This window comes from Aspergillus ambiguus, assembly GCF_047715705.1.
Source record: "Aspergillus ambiguus strain CBS 117.58 unplaced genomic scaffold BDV59scaffold_45, whole genome shotgun sequence".
Classification (NCBI taxonomy): domain Eukaryota; kingdom Fungi; phylum Ascomycota; class Eurotiomycetes; order Eurotiales; family Aspergillaceae; genus Aspergillus; species Aspergillus ambiguus.
Window position 1 is genome coordinate 96,854 of NW_027395558.1, and position 17,749 is coordinate 114,602.

General features: G+C 55.1%; 4 protein-coding genes across 4 annotated transcripts; 2 read left to right on the top strand and 2 right to left on the bottom strand.

Annotated features, from left to right (window-relative positions):
* The first annotated feature begins 221 nt into the window (after window positions 1-221).
* Window positions 222-2,883, top strand: nde1 (nuclear distribution protein NudE). The gene is made up of 2 exons (XM_073691133.1): window positions 222-863; window positions 924-2,883. Exons 1-2 carry the CDS (start codon window positions 627-629, stop codon window positions 2,451-2,453), a joined length of 1,767 nt encoding a protein of 588 aa, XP_073543961.1. The 5' UTR covers window positions 222-626; the 3' UTR covers window positions 2,454-2,883.
* A 958-nt stretch (window positions 2,884-3,841) lies between these two features.
* BDV59DRAFT_187108 (acetyl-CoA carboxylase ACC1) lies at window positions 3,842-11,300 on the top strand. Its single transcript, XM_073691134.1, has 2 exons — window positions 3,842-4,366; window positions 4,429-11,300. Exons 1-2 carry the CDS (start codon window positions 4,214-4,216, stop codon window positions 11,140-11,142), a joined length of 6,867 nt encoding a protein of 2,288 aa, XP_073543962.1. The 5' UTR covers window positions 3,842-4,213; the 3' UTR covers window positions 11,143-11,300.
* A 2,464-nt stretch (window positions 11,301-13,764) lies between these two features.
* Window positions 13,765-15,940, bottom strand: BDV59DRAFT_187110 (uncharacterized protein). The gene is made up of 3 exons (XM_073691135.1): window positions 15,729-15,940; window positions 14,858-15,664; window positions 13,765-14,803 (listed from the first exon to the last, which is right to left on the bottom strand). Exons 2-3 carry the CDS (start codon window positions 15,212-15,214, stop codon window positions 14,009-14,011), a joined length of 1,152 nt encoding a protein of 383 aa, XP_073543963.1. The 5' UTR covers window positions 15,215-15,664; window positions 15,729-15,940; the 3' UTR covers window positions 13,765-14,008.
* Window positions 15,941-16,196: 256 nt separating this feature from the next.
* On the bottom strand, window positions 16,197-17,717 carry BDV59DRAFT_195875 (UPF0075 domain protein; the record flags this gene model as incomplete). Its single annotated transcript, XM_073692643.1, has 4 exons — window positions 16,197-16,274; window positions 16,341-16,711; window positions 16,776-17,602; window positions 17,692-17,717. 4 exons carry the CDS (start codon window positions 17,715-17,717, stop codon window positions 16,197-16,199), a joined length of 1,302 nt encoding a protein of 433 aa, XP_073543964.1.
* Window positions 17,718-17,749: the final 32 nt, after the last annotated feature.

Consider the following 17,749-nt stretch of genomic DNA (forward strand, 5'->3'; position numbering starts at 1 on the left):
AAAGAGTGACGGAGTTCGACCTCATCGGAAGACGCACGCGCTAGGCCCGATGCGGTATGGCGGTCACGCTCCCCATGGTCACCCGGCCGTATCGCCATACATCTCCTCCCGCCGGCAGTATGTAATAATACGCCCTAAATACTGTCACTTACACCCGCTTCCCACTGGGCAGTGGATGTTGACGGTCACCAGCCCGATATCATAACATCCAAACATAACATACATCACCCTCTCTCCCCTACTCCGTACTCCCTCCCCTTCTCCTCCCCACCTTCACCACCCTCTTCCACTCCCCTTCCCCTTCCGATCCCTCTGGGAGGGTCTCATAGGTAAGTCCGATTCTCAAATCACTCTTTCTTTTCTTCGTCTCTTCTGTCGTATCGCCCCCGATCTCCTGCGACACCGCCTCCGCCCCTCCACCGCCAAACCACACACGGCCCACCGCTGTTGACTCGATCGCTCGTCCTCCCCCTGGATGGTCTCCGGTGATCGCACCTCCATCCCCTCCTCTTCAGTCTTCTCGCACCTCCGTTGAGACCGTGGTCGGTCTCTTCGTCCCCTCCAGTCACCTTGCTCCCCTCATTCGGGCTTCTCCTTCCCCAGCTGTAGCGGCTGGCGCGGGAGTCATGCCTTCGGCCGACGACACCACTTCTGCTCGTCCCAAGGGGGGTAGCGCCAGTCGCGATGAGATTAACTTCTACAAGACCCAATATGAGCAGTTAGAGGCGGAGTTGGCCGACTTCCAGGCCTCCAGTCGGGAGCTGGAGGCCGAGCTGGAGAAGGACATCGAGGCTTCCGAGAAGCGCGAGCGTCAGCTGAAGGAGAAAGTCGACAATCTACGCTACGAGGTGGAGGAGTGGAAGGTACTAGCCCCTAGTGATCTTTATGCTCGATCACATGTCTGACCGGATTCCTCCCTCCAGACCAAATACAAGCAATCCAAGTCCGAAGGCGGTGCCGCCCAGAACAACCTCCAGAAGGAGATCACCACCCTGCGGGAAGCCAACCGAACCCTACAGTTGAAGATCCGCGATATCGAAGTGGCCAACGATGATTTCGAGCGTCAGGCTCGTCACACGACTTCGTCCCTGGAGGATTTGGAGTCCAAGTACAACATGGCCATTGAACGAGGAGTCCTGCTGGAGGAGGAGATGAGGACTGGGGAACAGGAGCGCGAAACAATTCGGATCGAGAATCAACGTCTGCGCGACGAGCTGTCCGAGCTGAAGATTGAGAGCGAGATTATCCAGGAGAGACTGCGCAACGCGGAACACGGGGGCCGACGCCGGAAGCCGGTTGCCCTGCACCGCACCACACCTTCTACGCCTCAGACTCCGGAGATCTTCGATCGCTCCCCTGAAGGGTCCACGGTGTCGTCGCCATTGTTTACCACACCTCCCATGAAATCCTTGACGTCGGCGGCTGCGACTCCCCCCTCGCCCCCAATCTCCGAGACCTCCAGCAGCATGCGCAAATCGATCAATGCGACCCCAGGTTTCCCGCGTCAGAAGGCGTCCGCGTCCGAGTCGTTCGGTTCGAGATCCTTGTACAGTACCCGTACCCAACGATTCACTCACTCCCGGGCGACCTCCCTGGCGTTCAGCAACGGTCGCTCGACGCCGTCCGTCACCTCCCGCCCCAGCTTGCCGAAGCCTGCGAATCAATCCAATGGTAACGCCGCACGGCCCGCCGCGGGGTTGCCTAACTCGAGTTCCCTGTATCAGATCCGTGGCTTGATCGGCAAGATGCAGAAGCTAGAAGAACGAGTGCATTCGGCGCGGTCCAAACTCCCTGCGCCATCGCCGTCCCCGTCGCGGGCGTCCTCCCGCGCGGGATCGGTTCTCGGGGACAGCCCAATGGCTTCGTCCACTATCACGATGCGCCGCGACTCCCGCAAGCGGTTGAGTGGTAGTAGCTTCAGCTCGTCGGTGCACGGGGACGGCATCCCGTCATATCTGCCTCATCGACCCTCATACAGTACCCGGACGCAGGGCGACAGTCGGCCGAGCAGCCGCACAAGTTACTCGTCCACCTTCAGTCACAGCACGCACCCCAGCGTGGCGCCGTCGACTCGCCCCGAGAGTCGACAGAGCCGCACGAAGACGCCGCTGGGGCACTACTCGACCAACCCGACCACGGAAAGTCGGCGGCCGCGGTCGTCCCTGAGTAACCCGTCGGGACAGAACGGACCGATGAACGGGATGTCGCATATCGATGAGGATGAGGATTTGGCGTTGAGCATGTCTGTGCGCGCCAAGATCAGTGAGGCCCGGCAGACTCGTCTCCCCTCGATCTCCACTCCCAACGGGATGAAGAAGCGGGCGCCTAGTGGCATGTCGAGTATTCCCACGCCGCGGAACCTCCGGGCTAGTACGGGAGTAGATCGTCGCGAGGCCAAGATGGAGCCCGCCGAACCGAAGCTCAACGGCAACGATTTGGGCGAGACCTTTTGAGGTTGGGTACCCTTTTGTCCAGCCATCTCTCCCCCGTACGGGTTCCTTGACTCGGAAGGGATTTACGAAGTTCATGGCCGCATGCAGATGTTGATCGACTACCCTTTTTTATTGAGACTGGCTAGTTCTTCCGTTCGTTTTCTTCCAAATATCTTTCTCTGTGATTTTTTTTTAATCGACTACCCCTTTGGAGGTTTGGTATCTGGATTGGATTTGATTGGGTTTCCTTCGGTGGAGGCAATGGGTTTGTGCGGGTTCATACTACAGTAGATTGGGGGATATACCATGCACCGTGGATTGATATTGTGCCGGGAGGAAGGGCTCCATCGGCGTCCAAGCTGTGCTCAGCGATGTTCATTTTGTATTTCGAGTGGAGTAGACAATACCCATGTTATTATAGTTGAGTCTGGTCACGATGGTAGATTTTGTATGGCGTAGCTAGCATGAAGATATATATCGACCCAACATGTACTCCGTAGTAGGAATATATTAACTCCCGACCTCGTATTCGGGGAACTGGCGGAGAGCGACTCCGGAGTAAATTCTAGAACCAGGTACAGGGTTACTCCGCTACCTGCCTAAGTAGGTATGGAGTCACTTGAATCAGAAGGAAGGCATTAACAATGGAGGTATTTGATAACCCTCCGACCCCGTTCGGGCCGGCATTGATGAGGGCGATCCTGCTGTTGTCTGGATCTCCCAACGGGATTGGCAACTCCGAAGGGCGGCGATTGGTGCAAAGGCGTGGGTGGGGGGCCAACAGTGTCAAATGCGGTTAGAGATTTCCGCTTGAGGTAAGCTTAGTCAGGTATTCTGATGTCGGCTGATACGGCGTACAAGGCTGTACAAACGGAGGGATGACAGTAGTAGAAATCGATAGAATGAAAGAGAGATGCCTGTTTGGTTAATGTACAGATGGGTTATTTCCTACCCCGTTTACACTGCCTCCCTGGGAGACATGCAGCGTCCATAGCGTACTCCGGTCCCGTGTTGGGTGGATGGGCCCGAGATCCTTGTCCCTGGTTGACGACAAATTGGTGGGAAGGAACGTCATGGGGCCCAACAAGTACGGCCAGTTGGGGGTTGGAATCCGGTTCAGAGAATTTTCTGCTCGGGTTCGATGCGACCAGGAGTAGTTGTTCAGTATAGATTAATCCCGGCGACAGAAGAAATTAGAGAAATTAGAAGTAAATCTCGTCCTCATCGGAACTCCCCAGAGCCAACATGATATCCTCCGTCACGTTGGATGGGTTTGATTTGACGATAAAATCGGTTGGTTGAGTATTAGATAAGCTCTAACCCCATCCGGGCTAGCGTGGTACCTGGACGATCGGGCGCCATCAAATTATTGTACCGCCGTTTCTTCACTTTCACCTTCATCTTCTCTGCTCTCTCTCTCTCTCTCTTTCTCTCTCTCCTCTTCTCTCACCACTGTCCACCTCCTCTTCCTCTCCAGCCGAAGGATCCCTCCCCTCTTGCCTCCCTCTCCTCTTTATACTCTCAACTCTCCTCATACCATCTAATTGATCGCTTCCACTCCTACGAGGGCGTCTGGGATCTCCTCCAATTCCTCTTGTACAACCATCTAATTCTCTAACCCCCGCCCTGTATTACTACTACTCCGACGACTTCTTCTCTCCATTGCAGTCCCTCTGCTATACTCCCTCTGCGCGCTTACCCCTTCCCCTCCGCTGTCACCGCTCTCCCCGCATACCTCGTATGGGCATTGTTAATTCCTAATCGAACCCCCCTCCATCATCATGGCCTCCACGACCAATGGTCACGGCAGCTCGCTCGCCGCTAAACACGACCTTCCCTCACATTTTATCGGTGGTAACCATCTGGATGCTGCCCCACCGAGTGCTGTGAAGGACTTTGTCGCCAATCATGACGGTCACTCCGTCATTAGTTCGGTACGCTTCCGCTGATCTTCCCGACCACTACCTCCAGATCCGTGGCTAATCCGCTCCCATAGGTCCTCATTGCCAACAATGGTATCGCCGCCGTCAAAGAGATCCGTTCCGTCCGGAAATGGGCCTACGAGACCTTCGGCAACGAACGTGCCATCCAATTCACAGTCATGGCCACCCCGGAAGATCTGCGCGCCAACGCCGACTACATTCGCATGGCCGATCAGTATGTTGAGGTCCCCGGAGGCACGAATAACAACAACTACGCCAACGTCGAGCTCATCGTCGATGTCGCCGAGCGCATGGACGTCCATGCCGTCTGGGCCGGTTGGGGTCACGCCTCCGAGAACCCCCGTCTCCCCGAGGCGCTCGCCGCCTCTCCCAAGAAGATCATCTTCATTGGTCCTCCGTCCTCCGCCATGCGCTCCCTGGGTGACAAGATCTCCTCCACCATCGTCGCGCAGCATGCCGGTGTGCCGTGCATTCCCTGGTCCGGAACCGGAGTCGACGCGGTGAAGATCGATGAGAATGGCATCGTGACGGTCGAGGATGAGACCTACAACAAGGGTTGTACATTCTCGCCCGAGGAAGGTCTCGCCAAGGCTAAGGAGATTGGTTTCCCTGTCATGATCAAGGCCTCTGAAGGTGGTGGCGGTAAGGGTATCCGGAAGGTGGAGAAGGAAGAGGACTTCATCAACCTGTACAATGCCGCCGCCAACGAGATCCCGGGCTCCCCCATCTTCATCATGAAACTCGCCGGCAACGCCCGCCATCTGGAAGTCCAATTGCTGGCTGATCAGTACGGAAACAACATCTCGCTCTTCGGCAGAGATTGTTCCGTCCAGCGTCGTCACCAGAAGATCATCGAGGAGGCTCCCGTCACCATCGCCAAGCCCATCACCTTCCAAGCCATGGAACGCGCTGCTGTCAGCCTCGGAAAGCTCGTCGGCTATGTCTCCGCCGGTACGGTCGAGTACCTGTACTCGCACGCCGATGACAAATTCTACTTCCTCGAGTTGAACCCTCGTCTCCAGGTCGAGCACCCTACCACCGAAATGGTTTCCGGTGTCAACCTGCCCGCCGCCCAGCTCCAGATTGCCATGGGTATCCCCTTGCACCGCATTCGCGATATTCGCCTGCTCTACGGTGTCGACCCCAACACCACCTCGGACATCGACTTCGATTTCTCCAACGAGGAGAGTTTCAAGACCCAGCGTCGCCCTCAGCCCAAGGGACACACCACCGCTTGCCGTATCACTTCCGAGGACCCTGGTGAGGGTTTCAAGCCGTCCAGCGGTACCATGCACGAGCTGAACTTCCGCTCTTCTTCCAACGTCTGGGGTTATTTCTCCGTCGGTACTGCCGGTGGTATTCACAGCTTCTCCGACAGTCAGTTTGGCCATATCTTCGCCTATGGCGAGAACCGTTCTGCCTCTCGGAAGCACATGGTGATTGCTTTGAAGGAACTGAGCATCCGCGGTGACTTCCGGACCACTGTCGAATACCTCATCAAACTCCTGGAGACGCCGGCCTTCGAAGAGAACACCATCACTACTGGATGGTTGGATCAGCTCATCTCCAACAAACTGACCGCTGAGCGCCCCGATCCTATTGTCGCCGTCCTGTGCGGTGCCGTGACCAAGGCCCACCAGGCCAGCGAGGCGGGTGTTGAGGAGTACCGCAAGGGTCTCGAGAAGGGTCAAGTGCCGTCCAAGGATGTGCTGAAGACCGTGTTCCCCGTCGACTTCATTTATGAAGGTGCCCGGTACAAGTTCACTGCTACTCGTGCCAGTGTGGACAGCTACCACCTCTTCATTAACGGCTCCAAGTGCTCCGTTGGTGTCCGCGCCCTGGCTGATGGAGGTCTGCTTGTGTTGCTGAACGGTCGGTCACACAACGTGTACTGGAAGGAGGAGGCGGCCGCAACCCGTCTCAGTGTTGATGGAAAGACGTGCTTGCTGGAGCAGGAGAATGATCCCACTCAGCTTCGCTCTCCTTCCCCCGGAAAGCTTGTCAAGTTCACTGTTGAGAACGGCGAGCACGTCCGGGCCGGTCAGCCCTTCGCTGAGGTTGAGGTCATGAAGATGTACATGCCCTTGATTGCTCAGGAGGACGGTATCGTCCAGCTGATCAAGCAGCCCGGCGCCACCCTGGAGGCCGGTGACATCCTTGGTATCCTCGCCCTGGATGACCCCTCCCGCGTCAAGCATGCCCAGCCCTTCACCGGACAGCTTCCCGATCTGGGTCCTCCGCAGGTGGTGGGTAGCAAGCCTCCTCAGCGCTTCTTCCTGCTGCACAGCATCCTCGAGAACATTCTCCGTGGATACGACAACCAGGTCATCATGGGTTCGACGCTCAAGGAGCTGGTGGATGTTCTTCGCGACCCTGAACTTCCTTACGGCGAGTGGAACGCCCAGTCATCGGCGTTGCACTCGCGCATGCCTCAGCGACTTGATGCCCAGCTTCAGAATGTCGTTGACCGTGCGCGCGCTCGCAAGGCCGAGTTCCCTGCCAAGCAGCTCCAGAAGACTATTGGCCGGTTCATCGAGGAGAATGTCAACCCTGCCGATGCTGAGATCCTGAAGACCACTCTTCTCCCTCTCATCCAGGTTATCAACAAGTATATGGATGGGTTGAAGGCCAACGAGTTCAATGTCTTCATCAATCTCCTCGAGCAGTACTATGAGGTGGAGAAGCTCTTCTCTGGCCGCAACATCCGCGACGAGGATGCCATCCTGAAGCTCCGTGAAGAACATAAGGACGATATTGCCAGCGTTGTCCAGACCGTCCTCTCCCATAGCCGTATTGGTGCCAAGAACAACCTGATCCTTGCCATCCTGGCCATGTACCGCCCCAACCAGCCCAACGTGGGCAACGTCGGCAAGTACTTCAAGCCTGTGTTGAAGAAGCTGACGGAGCTGGAATCCCGCTCTGCAGCCAAGGTCACACTGAAGGCCCGTGAGGTCCTCATCCAGTGCGCTCTGCCCTCTCTGGAGGAACGCCTTTCCCAGATGGAACTCATTCTCCGCTCCTCTGTCGTTGAGTCGCGCTATGGTGAGACCGGATGGGACCACCGTGAGCCCGACTTCTCGGTCTTGAAGGAGGTCGTCGACTCGAAGTACACTGTCTTCGACGTTCTGCCCCGCTTCTTCGTCCACAACGATGCTTGGGTCACCCTCGCCGCCCTGGAGGTTTACGTCCGCCGCGCCTACCGTGCCTACACTCTAAAGGATATCCAGTACGATGCCACGGGAGAGACTCCTCTGCTCTCCTGGGACTTTACCCTCGACAAGTTCGGACAGCCAGAATTCGGCTCACTCTCCTCTACCCAGCCTTCTACCCCGGGAACCCCGACCACGGAAGCCAACCCCTTCAAGCGCCTTAACTCTATCAGCGACATGTCATACCTGGTCAACGACAACTCCAATGAGCCCGTCCGTAAGGGTGTCATCCTCCCTCTTCAGTATCTTGAGGATGCTGAGGAGTTCCTGTCTAAGGCTCTTGATGCCTTCCCCCGTGTCGCTGCTAAGGCGAAGAAGGACAACGGCCTTCTTGCGAACCTGGAGGGCAAGCGGCGCCCTGCGGCGCCTCGCCCGGAGAACGATAGTGAACTGACCAATGTTCTGAACATTGCCATCCGGGACGTTGAGGATCTCGGTGACAAGGATATTGTTGCTCAGATCAACACTCTTCTGGCTGATCTCAAGGAGGAGCTCCTGGCTCGCCGCATTCGCCGTGTGACTTTCATCTGTGGCAAGAATGGCATTTACCCTGGCTACTTCACTTTCCGTGGACCTACCTACGAGGAGGATGAGAGCATTCGTCACAGCGAGCCCGCCCTGGCCTTCCAGCTCGAGCTTGGACGTCTGGCGAAGTTCAAGATCAACCCTGTCTTTACCGAGAACCGTAACATTCACGTTTACGAGGCCATCGGCAAGGGTCCTGAGAATGACAAGGCCGTTGACAAGCGCTACTTCGTCCGTGCTGTCGTGCGTCCAGGTCGCCTCCGCGACGATATCCCTACAGCTGAGTACCTGATCTCCGAGGCCGATCGTCTTATGAATGACATTCTGGACGCCCTGGAAATCATTGGCAACAACAACTCCGACTTGAACCACATCTTTATCAACTTCTCCCCTGTGTTCAACCTCCAGCCGCAGGATGTGGAGCAGGCGCTCGCTGGTTTCCTGGATCGGTTTGGCCGCCGTCTCTGGCGTCTGCGTGTCACTGGCGCTGAGATCCGCATTCTTTGTACCGACCCTGCTACTGGCGTTCCTTATCCTCTCCGTGTCATCATCACCAACACCTACGGTTTCATCATTCAGGTGGAGCTGTACATTGAGAAGAAGTCCGAGAAGGGCGAATGGGTCTTCCACAGCATCGGTGGCACCAACAAGCTCGGCTCGATGCACCTGCGTCCTGTCTCCACGCCTTATCCCACGAAGGAGTGGCTCCAGCCCAAGCGTTACAAGGCTCACATCATGGGCACTCAGTACGTCTATGACTTCCCCGAGCTCTTCCGACAGGCCTTCCAGAACAGCTGGACCAAGGCCATCGAGAAGGTGCCCGCCATGGCAGATCAGCGTCCTCCCGTCGGCGAGTGCATCGACTACACCGAGCTTGTGTTGGACGACACCGACAACCTCGTTGAGATCCAGCGTGGCCCTGGTACCAACACTCACGGTATGGTTGGCTGGCTTGTCACTGCCCGTACGCCCGAGTACCCCCGTGGCAGACGGTTCATCATCGTCGCCAACGACATCACCTTCCAGATCGGGTCCTTCGGTCCCCTGGAAGACAAGTTCTTCAACAAGTGTACCGAGCTGGCTAGGAAGCTTGGTATCCCTCGTATTTACCTTTCCGCCAACTCGGGTGCCCGTATCGGCATGGCTGATGAGCTGATCCCCTACTTCAACGTTGCCTGGAACGACCCCGCCAAGCCGGAGGCTGGTTTCAAGTACCTCTACCTAACCCCTGAGGTGAAGAAGAAGTTCGATGCCAGCAAGAAGAAGGAAGTCATCACCGAGATGATCCACGATGATGGTGAGGAGCGCCACAAGATCACCACTGTCATCGGTGCCAAGGAAGGTCTCGGTGTGGAATGTCTCAAGGGCTCTGGTCTTATCGCTGGTGCCACGTCCAAGGCGTATGAGGACATCTTCACCATCACTTTGGTTACCTGCCGTTCCGTCGGTATCGGTGCTTACCTCGTCCGTCTCGGACAGAGAGCCGTCCAGGTCGAGGGCCAGCCGATCATCCTCACTGGTGCCCCGGCCATCAACAAGCTTCTGGGCCGCGAGGTCTATACCTCCAACCTGCAGCTCGGTGGCACTCAGATCATGTACAAGAACGGTGTCTCCCACATGACCGCCAATGATGACTTCGATGGTGTGCAGAAGATTGTTGAGTGGATGTCATTTGTCCCTGACCGCAAGGGTTCGCCCAACCCCATCCGCCCGTGGTCTGACCCCTGGGATCGTGACGTCGAGTACTATCCTCCTCCCAAGCAGGCCTACGACCCTCGCTGGCTCATTGCTGGTAAGGAGGACGAGGAGGGCTTCCTGCCTGGTCTGTTCGATGCTGGCTCTTTCGAGGAGGCTCTCGGTGGCTGGGCCCGCACTGTGGTTGTGGGTCGTGCTAGACTGGGTGGTATCCCTATGGGTGTCATCGCGGTCGAGACTCGCTCGGTGGAGAACGTCACGCCCGCCGATCCTGCCAATCCCGACTCCATGGAGATGATCAGCACGGAGGCCGGTGGTGTGTGGTACCCCAACTCCGCGTTCAAGACTGCCCAGGCCCTGCGCGACTTCAACAACGGCGAGCAGCTCCCCGTCATGATCCTCGCCAACTGGAGAGGTTTCTCCGGCGGTCAGCGCGACATGTACAACGAGGTGCTCAAGTACGGTTCGTACATTGTCGACGCGCTCGTCAAGTACGAGCAGCCCATTTTCATCTACATCCCGCCCTTCGGTGAGCTCCGCGGTGGCTCGTGGGTCGTCGTCGACCCGACGATCAACCCGGACCAGATGGAGATGTACGCGGACGAGGAAGCCCGCGGTGGTGTGCTCGAGCCCGAGGGTATCGTCAACATCAAGTACCGCCGCGAGAAGCAGCTGGACACCATGGCGCGTCTGGATGCCACCTACGGCGAGCTGCGCCGCTCCCTCGAGGACCCCTCCCTCAGCAAGGAGCAGCTGTCGGAGATCAAGACCAAGATGGCTGCCCGTGAGGAGCAGCTCCTGCCGGTCTACATGCAGATCGCCCTGCAGTTCGCTGATCTGCACGACCGCGCCGGCCGCATGCAGGCCAAGGAGACGATCCGCAAGCCGCTCACCTGGAAGAACGCCCGTCGCTTCTTCTACTGGCGTCTGCGCCGCCGTCTTAGCGAGGAGCTCATCGTTAAGCGCATGGTCGCCGCGGCCCCCAACCCGCCGACCGCCGAGGGCACTGGTGCTCTGCCCGCCAACGCCCCCGCCGCCGCCGTGCCCACCCCGACCGAGTCCGCGCGCGCCACCCACCTCCGTACCCTCCGCTCGTGGACCGGCTTCCTCGATGATGAGCTGGAGAATGACGACCGTGGTGTGGCCATGTGGTACGAGGAGAACAAGAAGCAGATCCAGTCCCATGTCGAGTCGCTCAAGACCGCCAGTGTCGCGACTGACGTGGCCCAGCTGCTCCTCGGCAACAAGGAGGGTGGTCTCAAGGGTGTGCAACAGGTGCTTAGCATGTTGCCCGTGGAAGAGAAGGAGGCGGTCCTTAAGTATTTGGGATCGGCTTAGTGGTGCATATATGGGATTATACATGGTTTTCTCTGTTCTATTGATTTGTTCATGATGATTTGGTTGGGTTTAGATGTGGTGTCGGTTTGCATTTGGTCTATGTTACTGCATTTATCATGTTATACACGAGCACGATTGTCTACATTTCTTGAATGGACTTCTTTATGAATCTTCTTGGCCCTTGAATATGGGTAGGGTATCAGTGAAGCGGTCTTCCACTTCCGATGCCGTCGGTGTACTGTTTTATGCCTCAGGGATCAAGGCCCCCAATTCAGGGTGATCATGAAATGTTCGCAGTTCGTGACTGGCCCCTAATTGCACCGGATGAGCAGCGTCAGATCGGAAGAAATATCGGAAGTCACGCACTTGACTATATACTCTGGTATCTCTACACTAACAGACGGTTTTCTAGATTCCGCTAAATGCCCGGACGGACATTGGCGATACGAAACTACAGGGCTTTGATTGGACCTCTTCCGGAAGTGGTTGCCTTGCAAGATTGGACAGGCAGCGGGTAAACCGTCGGTGACTACCACAGTCTCAGCTTTGTCTTGATCACCTCTCATACAGTGGATGATGTGGAGGATTATGTAGTGACGTGGGAACACTATTTTTTTCTTATCTGGAAGCGACTACTACCATTTAGTCGGAGCCGACTCTGAGTCGCAATGGACAGAGCTTGGACGTGAATACGCTGGAGCCAGAGATGGAGCAGGAGGTTTGTTTGCATGGGGGGGATGGATGGGGATCCAATTGATACTAGGTGCTATTTGTGTAGTTACTGGGTTTGGATGTTGGACCTGGATGTTTCGGTGATGCTCTTTACTTGGTGGGCTCTAATTTTCATTGTGCGTATGGTGGTAAGTGATCAAGATACAGGTTAGAACAGAGGGCGCATCACGACCACGATACGTCTAAATGTATAGGAAGTATACATGCACTAGGTATTTGGGAATTTATCGATACCATTGAGATCTGCCTCCGTATTCATATAACGACTCCGGGAAACCTGTGTCAAGGTCTAAAAACTAGCTAATCTTCGCACACTTCAATTTCTACTGCTCCGATCACCTTTTTGTAGGGAACAACGAAGTCATCACAATCTTTAGCTTCCTCTATATTAGTATAGTCGGTATCATTTCTTGAGCTTGGCCATTTCTTTGTCTTGTAGTTAGATCTCCCCGCTCACATAGAACATAGAGGAAGCTTGAGCTGTCAACATCTAGAAGCGTTCCTGCGTTCTTGCGGCCGTAACGTCCATAGAAACCCCTTTTGCTTTCCAACAATTGACGGCTACCTCAGTGGATCTTATTACTACTTTAATAAATCAGTGTAGATGTAGGATATACTTACCCACATGGAAGTTGCTCCCTCGAGAAGGTCGAATTGGCTAGAAAGACGCAATGACAGCAAGTTAGGGCGAACGATACCCACTGTGCCGACACCGCGTTCTTAAGCTTAACCCATCTCCCCAAAGTCCCCTGTGCATATGTAGAAGAAGATGGGTTGCGCAGAGGGCGTATATATAGGCAGCTGCCTACCTTGATTGAGTGAATAGGCTGCTTGTTGACGGAGTTTATAGTCATCTCTTTGTTGGCGAATTTGTTTGCACCTTCTCGAAAAAGATTATTGGGTCCCTCTTGGTCCCTTGACGAGAACGTCAGTTGTGGTTTAGCGGCGAGTCTTCCCTCTGCTTGCCCAGGCAATTTTGCCGGTTACCTCTATGGTACATTAGATGCTTTTCTGACTATTCGATTAGTATTCGTTGCTGCAAATAGTGCGTGTGCCGGTAACTCATTTTGTTGTACGTGACTGATGCGAGTACATTAAGCTTCGTGAATCATACTTGGGTCTGCGTGGATCTGCAAAGCCGCGATATGCCCTTCAAGTTGATACAGTAACGTTAGCAATTGCCCACCTGTCTGCAGCCATCTCGCCACCCAACTATCCGCCGAAGCATCATCAGCTACAATCCTTGTACAATGTCGTTTTCCCATCTTCCGCCCGAGATTGTGCTCCATACAGCCTCTACTCTTGACAGCGCACGGGATATGTGTTCCCTGATGAGCGTGAACAGAGGCCTTTACCAATTGTTGAAAACATATCTATATCAGGACGCCTCCAAGTAGTCAAATCTGCTTGGCGACGGTCTCGTCCCGAAACTCTGAAAGACAAGCGACAGCAGTGGGAACAGCAGGAGCGCGAGAATCAATTCTACGAGCAGTATCTGCACATTTTCCAGCACCTGACCGCCGTGGCAATCGACGTGTCACAGAAGCTGTCGCTACTTCAATATTTTGAACCCAAAGTGAACCTGGTCAGCCACCCTCGCATATAGGGAGCAGCCCAGAAACTACGTGACGCGCTACGGCAAGCACAAAACACAAGCAGGAGGTAGTGGCAGAGTATAAGTGGAAGAAGCAGTGGAATATGCCGCGTATAGGGGCGCCTTCGTCGCGGTAGGTATGATATACACTAGAAGTACGGGGTTCCGGTTTGTTAAGAAATGTCTAATCCGACCTAGCATACCACAGAATGGATTTCTTTTTTTAATATAAGAGATTGAACGATGAAGAAAACAGATAATAGATAAAATTAATCCCTATATACTTCCTGTTAATAAGCTTATAATCTTTTCGTGTATTCTTACTCTAACCCTAAGTGCCGGCGCGTATAATATATATCTGTGTTCCCTGTCTGGCAATCTAGTCGACTAGTTGTCGGAATCCAGTGCTCGGGTACGGAATATCTAGTCAAACATGGACAGTTATGTACAAATGAGTTTCCACGGATGGTTGAGGGACCGACATTTTGGCCTCTGGGCGAATTGTAATCAACTCGACCCACATGACCAAGCCCGCATCATTTAGCCCAGACTTACCTCGTCACCCAGCCAAACAAGATACAACAGCTTTCCAGCATCTACATGCCCGACCGCGGAGTGCGTCCGCGCAGACTCATGTCTCCAACCATTCTCCCATGCTGCGTTAAGTCTATTGACGCTTGCGCGCGTGTTCCAGCCAGTTTGCTCCTGAATCTCTTGCAGAATGCGGATGCATGCGTTGCGCTCTGGTTCGACCACGAGACACTGACCGGCAATTGTAAGGAGTTGGACGGCGTTCGCCCATGCGATGGAGCATCGATTCGCCAGCGTGTTGCTGACGATCTGGCGTGCGTATATTTGTGCTCGGTGCGTTATGTCGGGGCTGGAGAGCAGCGAGAGGCGATTCGCCTGCGAGCAAGGCTTGCAAATCGTGAGAATGAGAAACGCAGTGTGCAGCATTTGCCATGCTGCGGACACAGCACCATTCAAGTAACGCACAGCCTGGAACGGATTGTCCTCTCCATTTGGAGGTAATATACTGAGTGGCGAGGACACAGCTGGCGCCTGGCTTTGGTGGCGCACCAGATCAGCTTCAAGCTCCTTCCATTGGACAGCGTGAAGTTGCACAGTGTGTTCGTCGACGTCGTCGCGTGTACGACTCCAGAAATCCTGAACGAACCCTAACAGAAAAACAATCTTCTTCTGCCATGACTCGAGTGTCCACAGGGCCGGATCAGGGAATACACCTCCAGGGAGCCATACGTTCGGTTCTAATGCTGGCGGCTTACCGGCACAGAGAGATGCAAGGATTATCATCCTGCAGTAAATCCAGAACGCCTGCGTACGATAGAAGTTAGCGAACATAGTCACAGAGCGAAGAATAGGACGCACAGCCTGTGCCAAACCGCCACTCATTCCATGCCAGCCATGCACCTTGAGAAGGTCTCCCGTTCCCTTGAGATGCAGGTCCCAATCGGTGGCCTTACTCTCGACCATCTCACAGTGAGCTATAAGCAGACAGCTCACAAATACCGCAGGGTCTGGCCTGCTATTCTGTAGCCGCTCAGACAGCAGATGAATACCCGCGCTGTAGTACGTCAAAGCCTGCTCGTGAGTGTGTGGTTGGTGGCCATTGATCAGGGAGTACCGGCGGGCTGCGACGGCGAGACAGGATAGGAGGACCAGCTTATCGTTCAGAGCGAGCTGCGGCACGACTGTCGAGAAATATCGTATTACACCGTCGAACATATCAAAGCGTGGGCCAATGAAGTCAACGTATCGCGAGAGGAAAAAGGCGTCAGTGGAATCCGTGATGGGACTAGCTGGGCCGGACAGCGTAGGCCATGGCGACGGATGCTGGTACGATGAGACGCCCGTCGCCTCTTCGTGCGCTCTTACGACCTGGTATAGGTCGGAGATCTCTTGAGTTTCGTCCACAAAAATCGCTATTATTCAGTAGGCGTTAGACCCATGGTTATTATTCGCAGCGAGAGCCTCCCTCGGGTGCGCGTGGCTAACCTGGGCCTTCTATTTTCTTTGAGATAACGTCTCCTAACAGGCCAGCCGCGGGTGCTTTAAACTCGAGCGGGGTAAAAACAACCTCCTGACGAAGAGAACACCCGATTCCTCGTCGCTTGCATAAAGCACAAGGCCGCGCCTGGTCACACTTGACGTGGCTCTTGCGACACTGCTCGCAGGCTTGATATCAAACATCAGCGTCCCTATTATGAAAGACAGTGGCATTCTATGCCCTCGTGCCTACCTAACTTAGCTCTCGAGCTAGGTCCTCGCACTTGTTTCGATATGGATTCCGGAAAGTGCCGCATTGGGAGTGTGCTGGATATCACACAAATCAGTCCATCCACTGCATTAGGGATAGTCCGAAGAAGTCCCGAGAAAGTCGTACTTGGAATCGAAGACCGACCTCGGTTGGGGCGCCAGTGGCTTACAAAGCACTACGCCCTTCTACGGAACCCAAATATATATACATCCGTGCCAAGCGCCTCTCACACCTACATACTACTGTCTTCTCCCCGGAAGTCGAATACCGGGTATTGCCAAGTTGCGGAGTTCTGACATGGTTGTAGTCTACAGTTGACAGCGAACTACAGGAGTGGTGACGAGAAAGGAGGACCAGAATCGTTAATCAACAACTGCTTCGTTTGATTCGGGCTGAGAGCAGCTATTATGGTATCGCAAGCAAAGTCCGTCGTCCACGCCCGTCAGTATGCTAGGCCTCACACTGAGAAGGGAGGAGAATCATCTTTGTCGTGCATTTCACCTGCTCCTCGGGGAAGTCTCCCCAAAACTGTCGTCGATGTCCGTGTCAGATCATCCATCCGTCCGGGGCGGGAGGCGGCAACATCAAACTCACCTGGACGACATGCCGTCGGATACGGTACATGTTCTTGCCCGGCTGGATCTGGCCTACTACACCGGGACGGTCCGACTCGGTCCTCTTGGGCACAATCATAGGTCGTCCAACGAAGCACTCCAGCGTCAGGAGCGCAAATCCCAGAGCTTCTTTTGCCCCGACAGGGATTCCAATCTCCGAAATTGGGATGATGCGAGTGTTGGGCAAGCGCTGCCTCAGGTAGTCGACGATGTTAGGGTTATACGATCCACCGCCGCCCATGTAGATCTCGTCTACGCCCCCTGGAGGACCCCAGCGTTCGTAGGCATCGGCGAGCGACTGGGCCGTGATGCGAGTGATGGTGGCGACACAGTCCTCTGGGGTAGCTCCGCCTGCAAGACCACGTTTTATCAGCCGAAAAAGCACCCATGTCTTGATCGGAACATCCAGACTTACGGGCGAGCATCTCATCGCATATATCCTCTGCCATCCGATCCCCGAACGTCTCTCGGCCGGTGGTTTTGGGCACATCATGCACGAAGTATGGCCCCTGGAGCACTTTGTCTACTACAGACTGGTCAACCTTGCCACTCTGGCCCATGGCGCCATCCTGGTCATATTCCTGTTGACCTCCAGTAAAGTAGCGCACAGCCGCGTCGATGAAAATGTTTCCGGGACCCGTATCGAAGTCGTAACACTCTTCGACAGCGCCTCGGGGTAAGATCGAAAAGTTGGCGATCCCACCAATGTTTTGCACGGCGCGGTTGAGGGTTGGGTGGCTTAAGAGGAGCGAGTCGAGAGCCGCGAAGAGCGGGCACCCTTGCCGGCCGAGCGCCATGTCCGACACGCGAAAGTTGCCCAGCGAGGTGACTCCAGTGCCGGCGGCAATAATGGCAATCTCAGCCATGTCGAGGTGTGCCCGGATTTGGTTGCCCTCAAAGAGCTCCGGCAGCGGCAGGTGCCAGATCGTCTGGCCCTGGCCACCGATCAAGTCGACGTCTGTCTCCACATTGAACGCGTTCTCTTTGGCGAACCAATGGACGGCGTCAGTAATGACTTCACCGAGCTGGATGTTGATGATGGCCATTTCCTCGGGCGTCGTTGTGTTCTCCTTGATGAGCCTCATGACTTGTGCCTTGAGCGCTTTAGGCATCGGGTATTCCCCATAGTGCAGGAGCTGCATCTTTAACGGCGTTGTCGGGCTGTCCTGCGTGAAGTGGACATGGACGAGGTCGATGCCGTCCATAGACGTTCCTGCATTGTGGCCGATGACCTTTAGAGAACTGTTGGACGATCAGCCGCTTAGTACTTAGATTTTGTTGGGGACGAAGCGTGCTGGAGAGGCTCGTTATGTCTGCTGTAGAACACTTACAGTGGGCTGCCTGACGATTGGTCCATCTTGGAAGGTATTATCGCTTACGGAATGCGCA